At 42.3% G+C, this 8,793-nt stretch overlaps 1 protein-coding gene across 1 annotated transcript; it reads right to left on the minus strand.

Moving 5' to 3' along the window:
* Positions 1-1,857: 1,857 nt before the first annotated feature.
* On the minus strand, positions 1,858-8,356 carry odad1 (outer dynein arm docking complex subunit 1). The gene is given in 15 exon segments (XM_061069182.1): positions 1,858-1,925; positions 2,921-2,942; positions 2,945-3,029; positions 3,400-3,503; positions 3,600-3,763; positions 4,468-4,636; positions 4,851-4,933; positions 5,233-5,367; positions 6,048-6,235; positions 6,326-6,393; positions 6,527-6,640; positions 7,285-7,410; positions 7,510-7,699; positions 8,150-8,246; positions 8,338-8,356. Coding segments are annotated over 15 exon segments (1,632 nt in total).
* Positions 8,357-8,793: the final 437 nt, after the last annotated feature.

Consider the following 8,793-nt stretch of genomic DNA (forward strand, 5'->3'; position numbering starts at 1 on the left):
AGGCTGGTGGGTGGGGGTGGGGGGTGAATCATCACAGCGAATGATCAAGAGCTCACCCCTCAAAAGCACTAATGTGCAAGTACGAATGGGGGGTGGGAAGCCACAATCGGTTACAAGACGCTACATCCTCATGAAAGCAGAAGTCAAACAACGATATCCTCTTTTAATCCTGGACACTATTCAAAAATGGGTTCAGTAATTCCATTGGCTGGGAATTGCACTAGCTCTCATGGCGGATGGTTGCCTAGCAACATTCATGGGAGGGTGGGAGGGTGTGAGTGTTGGAGGGAAGGAGGGAGCATTGTGAGTGAGGGCAATGTTTCTGGGGAAATACCTGGAACACGTCCCAAATAAACAAATGAGAGAGAGAGAGGTATTTTCTGGGTTCAGATAACAGACACGTCGGAGATAAAGGTGCTTACAGTTTGTTCTCAGAACAGAATCACACTGAGGACAAAGCAGTAGAGGGCATTTCCTTTGATTTTTTTTAAAACTATCTGTAGTGACATGAAAGTTGACAAAAAAAAAAACTTTGTCAAACCATGAGCTGCTGGTTTCTTTGACATCTAATGAACTCCAGTGTTTGGAGTCTTGGGAGTGGAAGTGAGAGAGAAGCGGCCCAACAGCACATGATGAAGTGCAGCTGTCTGAAGGAACAGACCAGCACAGCTCCCACAGTAGAGTTCAGAGGCAACACCATAGGGGCAACACTACCTGTGCTTGCTTGTTCTTGTTGGCACGGCCTGGGCGTGTAGGTGTTTCCACAGAGCTGCGTGGATAATTACTTTTTTAATTATGCTGAGCTGAGCTGAATGCCACATTAACGCAAAATGAATAGGAAGAAGGGCACGAGGTGAAAGGAGAGGAGATGCGAAGAAGTAGAAGAAGACTTGCAAAGGGACAAAGTAAAGAGTGTTAGGTTACAGGGAGGAGACAAGGTGGAAAATGTGCTTAAGTGGAGAGGAGGGGTGTAGAGGGGGGGTGTAGAGTGCTGGTGCTGGTAGGTAGGGCCTGCAGAAGGAGGTCGGGCCTGCAGAAGGAGGTGGGCCTGCAGAAGGAGGTCGGGCCTGCAGAAGGAGGTGGGCCTGCAGAAGGAGGTCGGCCTGCAGAAGGAGGTCGGCCTGCAGAAGGAGGTGGGCCTGCTGAAGGAGGTCGGCCTGCAGAAGGAGGTGGGCCTGCTGAAGGAGGTGGGCCTTATATGGTTGCTGCAGGCCTTCTCTACAGGGAGTGAGGACTCCTTTGTCGGCAGCAGGAAATGAGGTTTTTCTGTTGCGATTAAAGTGAAGGTTTCCATGGCGATGCGGAGGGTCGTGTGCACACATAATGTATTGGGAGGGGCGGGGGGGATTGGGGGGTGTATGGGAGGCGGCGCACTAAGTGAGAGTTGGATTTCAAAGAAAGCAGCCATCCTCCACCCCCCCCCCCCTACTCTAATTATCCAAAGCGGCCTCTCTTTTTTTCCCCTTTTTTTTAAATCTTTGATCTGATCTGTTTTCGTTGCCACACAGTTGAAAGCTCAACTCGAAGCCATTGGTTGGATTTGTGTTTACACAGTCGCAGTTTCACTTCCTCAAATGGCAGCTGCCAGAACCTGGGTCGAAAAGAAGTTCAACAAACGTTCTAATTAAACCCACTCGACTCCAGTTGGATAATCAACACGAAGACCTCGTTTATTTTGACAAATACACTTCTGTTGAATCGCCCCCTTCCCCTGATACAAATATATATAAATAATGATGGCACCGATGATGTGACCTTTTATTTAAGCCTAAATATAGTCAGAGACTTTGTTAATTGTTTCACTGAGCTGCAGTGGGTAAAAATATGTTTCTTAAAATAACTTCCCCGTCCTGGATTTCAGAGGAAGTCGCTCTCTGCGGCGGCGAACGCCATCTTCAGCCCAACACAGGTTCCCTTCAGGATGTCTGGAGAAGATGACATTTGAAACTTCTGGAGGCCTCAGTGTGAAATAAAAAAAGATATAGACCTTGCAGATATTACAAAGATTCGATTTATTGAGAATGTCATATGAAATCATTTTAAAATAATGACAGATTTTATGATATATATTAGACTCAATATTCTGGATAATCATAACAAAATGTGCTCAGAATCCAAAGTGACAATAGTTCCTCAGCTGCTTTTTGTAAACTCTGAATCGAGGGCTCAGGACAATTGGAATTACAAAAGCTTCTGCTGCCCCCAGCCGGTCAGTTTGAGCGTTGCAGCGAGCCCTGCCAGTAAGCGAGGCTGCGCTGAGACCAGACTGTAGTCAAAGCCAGATGGCGAGTCACACATCAAAAGAACAGCTGGCTACCAGAGTCTGGAAAAGGCCTTTTTATTGCGCCAAAGCTAATTAGCTAAGGCTAAACAAATCACATCAGTCTGGAATACAGCAGGCATGCTAGTGATTTGTCATGAAAAAGTGAAGTACATGTAAAATAATAACGCTTTTAATGTTTGCTTGTGCAAGCTGCAATACTTCAGCCTTCATTGTTAATGGTATATAATGAAAACAGGCCCTTTAGAGGCAGATAATAAGGATTCACATGAGCTGCACTGATCAGGTCAATGTGACCCTGTTCAGTCCTGTTGTCAACATCTGTCCTCAGAGAGCCAGTCACGACTCGAGACAAACATTCAGGACATGTTTCAACGTCCGGTGTGACCACATGTACTTAACTCGGCCCCTCTGTGATTGGATCTCTCAGGGCGGATGTGAACACCTGGTCTGAACGGGGGGGCCGTGTCGGATCAGTTCTTCTTCAGCAGAGCGCCTTCAGTCTCCAAACTGCTGCCTGGTCTTTGAGGCTTTGATCGCTGCTTGCTTGACTGATCTCTGTTTTTGCTGTATCTATAAATAAAAAGCAACAGATAAGTGATTTCAACTGTTGATCATGATTAACTTGTAAATAATTACTCAAGTGTAGAATTGCACTGACCCCATTATTCTTCTGCGCAGTTCCTCCTGTGAGAGGGGCCGGTCTTCCTCAAGGGCGACCAGAGACTCTTCTGTATCATGCTCGACGCTAAGGAATCCAACACAGACACACTCATCAACTGTTTTTCAAGCTGCCAGGGTAAGGAGGTGGCTCAGGAGAGCACCTCCAGGGGGGGTTGACTAGAACAGCTAATCACTCTCCCTGCTTAAAAGGTGGCCGCATGGCAGAACAGGAGAGAGCTACACACACTGAGACTGAAATTACAGAATCAAGGAGGTAACATGGGACATGACAATATATGAAAGGAACTGTGCGTAAGAACAGCCGGGCAACCACGTGCACAGTGGATCATATGTGTGGCCATTCTGTGTGTCTGGTGCCGAGTTAACCCACTGCAGTGTGAAATGGACTTATAACAAGACTATCTACAACATTAGGGGACAGATAAGAGGCCTACCTGTTGACTGGAGGGTGGAGAGGGGTATCCTGCTGAAGCAGCTCTGGATCTTGACCCAGAAGGAATTTGGCCAGGTCTTTTGGATTGTAGTCCTTCTCTAGATCCTGCAAGTGTAAAACAACCAGAGACGTCTGATGTTACAAAGCAGAAAATTAAAGAAAGTATTGTATGAATATCAGACGCCTAGGTTGGCAGGTTACCTTAGAATTGAGGAAAGCTTGTATGGTGAGCAGCTCATTAGTCTTCTGTTCCAACAGACCCAGATAGGACATGATGTTGTTCTCACTGATCCCTGTGGAGGAGCCCAGCACATCCTCAATCACCGAGCGGTCACACTCCATCGTGGAGAAGGTGCTTTTCACTCCTGTGGAACGAAGAAAAGAGAGACACTGATTTATTAGGAGATGGTGTTTTCATCTGCGTTTTGTCAGTTTTTCTTATAGTTAGCAGGATTACAAAAACACTGTTGGATGGATTATCATGAAACTTGGTGGAAGGATGCCATATGGACAAAGAAAAGAACCCAGTATTTCTGTGCGGCTCTGGATCAGGGGTGGATCCAGAAATTGCTTTTCACTTTCTTTAACATATAGTCGAGGATAATTCATAAATATTGCCAAATAATCAGTCATGTTTAGGGGACTGGTATTTATAAGTGTGTGTAATTTTGTGCAGATCCAAACTAAAATCTGGATCTTGTGAATTTAGATGTGGTTTCATACGTGGAATGTTAGGCCTTGATGGAGCTACTTAGTGCCCTTGGTGCGATTATGCGGAAAAAAACACAGTTCCTTATAACTTCATATGATATTTCCTGAATTTTCTTTTTGTAATTTGTTTCAGATCTAAAGGAGAAAAATATTTCTCCTTTAGACAACAAAATAAAATTTCCCAAGTTTGTACAGTATGTTCATTTAAAAGAGTCCAGGCTAAACAAAAATTTGAATTATGGAATTAGACTAATTAAGCAGTGTTTCTATTTCCCCTATAATGACATGTGTCAAGGACACTACCCAGGAAATAATTCAGAGACTATAGATAGACCCATAAACTAACTTGATGCCCAACCTGCTTTACTCTTGTCCAGGATGTTGCTTATGATGCTGGCTTGATTTTCATACTCGTCAGTTTGGGATTCAGTTTTCTTTTGCTGTTCTTCGATGTCTCTCAGCAAAGAGCGGTGATCGTGCTCCTGCTGCAAACCTTTCACTTGAAAGTTCTCCTTCCCCTCTTGGATCTGACACATTCCGTACAAACAGAAAAAATAAAAAGATAATAGACATTAATTAATAAACGTTCTCCTCACTGAAGTTGCTCTAACCCATTTCAAAAATCACAAATTGCCATGAACGGGTTTCAAATAATCTTTGCGAACAAGGACTTAAGTTTATTCTACACCTATAGGAGAATAAGCAAAGTCCCATGGATATTGTCAAATAAAACATACTCACATGCTTGATTTGATCCCTCAGAGCTTCAGTCTCATTATTTTGCTCATTAACAACATTGAAGTGTGCAAAGTTGCGGTCTTCACCTACACATTGAAACAGCAATGAGAGACATTTAAATCCTCAAAACTGATTATCCCAATCATCAAAGTGGAACGTTACATTTATTTAGATTTATTGTCCTTCCAAAAATAGAGAAATGAAAATGAATCATCGTAAGATTTTGCTAAAAAGAAATGATTCAGGCGACAGCGCAACATAAAATGTATTGCAAGTATATCTACATTAAATAAGAGCCGATTTGAAGCTGCAGAAACTGATCCCTCAATAGACTGAGTCATTAGACAGCATTGTCTCTGTGTATGGCAGTCAGGATGTGATTTACCCTGGATGAACCTGGTGACCAGCAGGTCCAGGTTGTCCTCTCCTGTCACTGTGTGGATCCTCTTGAAAACCTCCTCGAGAACATCCAGAGACTCTTCATTCAAATCCATCCTCTGCTGCTCTTTCCCCTCAGACACTAGGACAAACCATCACTGTTTTACTTTTCTTATTATTGTCAAAGTCAGCGGCAGAAAATAGTGCAGACTCCCCTAAAAATGACCATTGTTACAATAAGAAAGGGGTGTAGAAAGTCTGGCCCGCGAACTAATTCATGAATACAAAAAAAAACATGCGCACATGGTGTGATGTGTTAATGATAAACAATAATTTAGTATGCCTCGAAGGATGTTATGAAAATTTAAATGGCCCTTGATAGAGAAAAGGTTCCCCCAACCCTGCAGTAAGATTGTCTCTGTTTTTCTAAGGGTGGGATTCTTCATTCTCTCTTATACTCATGGGATATACAGCCCTGAAGGAGATAGGTCTTTTTATAGCCTGAACTGAAAACACAAAGTAAGCCATATCAATACCGGATGTGTGTCCACTTTAGGTTCACATCCAGATTACACCCAGCCAAGAGCACCACCTGCTTGCCGGTAATGGGCCACATTTGCTATTTTACAAGCCGACCAGTTTCCTCCACAAGGGGGCCTGAAATGGCCCACATCCATATTCTGTCTAGGGAAGGTCATCCTGATAGATAAACTTTAAATATGTTCGCATTAATATGATCACTGACAGCCCAACTAAAACCTTTTATTGTAAATATTATGTCTAAGTAGAAATATTAGCAACAGCAGGATGGCCTTGTCTTACAGTGTCTGTGTCCCATCTCGGGGACGTTGTCCTGCCCGCTCCTCTCGCTGCACTTGACGGTCATAAAGTCCTTCAGGATTTGCTCATGTGCAATAACTCTCTCCAATTCCTTCATCTCAGTGTTGTACTGGGCGAGGTCCTTCACTGCCTTCTCCCTCATCATGGCCATTTTGGACTGAGCCTCCACCCTGAAGTAGAAGGATTCATAAATAAATAAGGGGACTCAAAAACCAAGATCATAGGGACTTTTACATCATTATACCCGTGTCAAGCCTGACCTAGCATCGTAAGCAGCAGTGGACAGGTTGATCATTTCTCCAATCTTCTTGCGGATCTCCTGCAGCTCCTACAGCTCACAAAGTGCAGAGACATGCTTTTTCTTGACAACTTAAAACCAGCGTAAAAGCCTGAATACAAGACTAAATAACAGGCAAACAAAACCAAAAATAGTTTGACTTATCTATGGTGTGACTTCTGACCTTGTCCAGCCTGTTGTCTAGCTGCTGAAAACGGACACGCTCAACACAGAGCATTTGCAGCTCCTCCCTCAGGTGGCTGTTTTTGGACAATTGTTCATTGAAGCGAGTCAAAGCCTGAAAAGGACATTGTGCACAAACCTTTAAAAATTACAGTGAAAATGGGAGGATAGCTGTTAAAAGGTAAGACGAGTTAAGACAAGTCAAAATAAGATAACACGTGACTGTATAAAATAAATCAAAAAAGGGTAATACAATTAAATATAACTAAAATAAAAATACAGAAAATATGTACCTACCCTTTTCACTATAAATGGAAATATTATTGGTAGAGAAATGTACTTGAGTAAACTGCAGTAGCACAGGAGGATTGCATGAGTATGTATACTATGTTCGAGCATAAAGAGATATCGACATAGACTTGTACATGTAGAGTATATTTATATAAAGACTGTTATAAGTATATAGGCTCGAATGGTAATCAATGGTAATCAAAATAAGTGTTACATATATATGTGGGTATAATTTCACAGTAGCATACTCAATAGTATAACTATCTAAAGATATGTAAATATATATGCATAGATAATTATCTATGTATAAATAGATATAATTTCACAATTGTATATAATACGATAGAATATAAAATGGTATGTGCAGATATAAAAATAGGTGAATTTCAACATAAGATGCAGACATTTGGAATAGTCAGAATTTATATATTTGTACTATTGACTGGACAAAGATGCTTCAGAACTCACTCTGTCCAGTTTGTATTCCAGCGTTTGTATGGCCTTCTGAGTCCGCTGTACCGCCGACCCTCGTGTGTTACTGGTGCTGACCTCGTCTTTTTTCAGCTCAGACAGCTTCAGCTCCATGTCTGAGATCTGCTCACAATACAGACACATGTCTTGATGATCAAATTAGTTTAAACGCTAATTTAAACTGGACATTACTGACATACAATGTGAAAATGACTTGATAACCTCTCTTTTTAAGCCTTTCTGACACTGCTTTTCCTTTCTCAGCTCCTCCTCCAGCATGTCTCCCTGCTCCAGCAGAGCTTGTACTCGCTGGGTGTCCTCACTGTCCTGCTGCTTGTGGGAAGAGCTCTTACATACGGAGAGGTTGCGATGCAGCTCCTCCTGCTCCTTCCGCAGCTGGTCCATCTCCAGCCTTCACCCACAACACACAAACAGCAGCTGAATACAAACACACACTGTGAACTAGGGCTGCAACAAACGATTTACTCAATATTAATAAAAACCTTTCCAGCAGTTCTTCTTGTACAATGCGTTTTTATATGTATTACAGATATCTGCAATTTAATTCTGACGGTGTTGTATTTATGACAAGTCAGAATTAAATAGTGCATATCGGATAAGTGGAATGAAAGATTATAGTACACTATAATATAATTTTACTGAATTGTAGATTTCGATAATGAAATAACCCACAAGAATTACAAAAGTAGTTTGAATCTTACTATGTTATCACATATGTTATAACAGACACGATTAATCGATGACTAAATTCGCTGCCAACTATTTGTATAATGGATAAATCAATAATTTGTTGCAGCCCTATTATGAACACTGATGTGGGTAAAGTGTTTGTTTTTGTTACTGCTGTTTGCGGATCTGCTCCCGGGCCTGAAGGCTGTAGGCCTGCCGATCTCCTTCCATGATCCTGAACTGCCTCTGCAGTTTGGCCAGTTCTGACTCTGTTTAAACAACACCATCATGCTGATTGTTACAACTGGACAAATAAAATCACAGAGAGAGGATCAAAATGTAAGTTTATCATAATATTACCTGTATTATCAATATCCATCTGATCTGTTTCAGCGTTTTTCAAACCCAGAGGTTCTCTCAGCATAAACAGCAGTGGCCCAACTTCCTGTTGTTAGCAACCGTTGCTAAGTGTAAGGAATCGTAGGCCCTAGTCCAGGCTCTCAGGCTGCAGTAACACCACTGTCCCTCCTCATCCACAACCAGGTCAAACTGTGTCAAACGGTCTCAAGACATTGATAAAGTAGACATAAGAGTACTGTGACTTTTCGTCAAAAGCCATATTAGTGGCGTTGTGCTAAAATTCATCAAATTCATCACACGAAATTATTGTAACTCCAGTGTTCATTGTTAACTCTCATTCAAACTACATGTGTGTAACAACAGCCCCCCCCCGAAGACATCCACATGGTTTTACGGAGTGGGCGTGGCAAAAAAAACAGACAAGCGCCCCCTAAAGTGCAGCATCGGGACCACGAT

This window comes from Limanda limanda, chromosome 4 (assembly GCF_963576545.1).
Source record: "Limanda limanda chromosome 4, fLimLim1.1, whole genome shotgun sequence".
Classification (NCBI taxonomy): Eukaryota; Metazoa; Chordata; class Actinopteri; order Pleuronectiformes; family Pleuronectidae; genus Limanda; species Limanda limanda.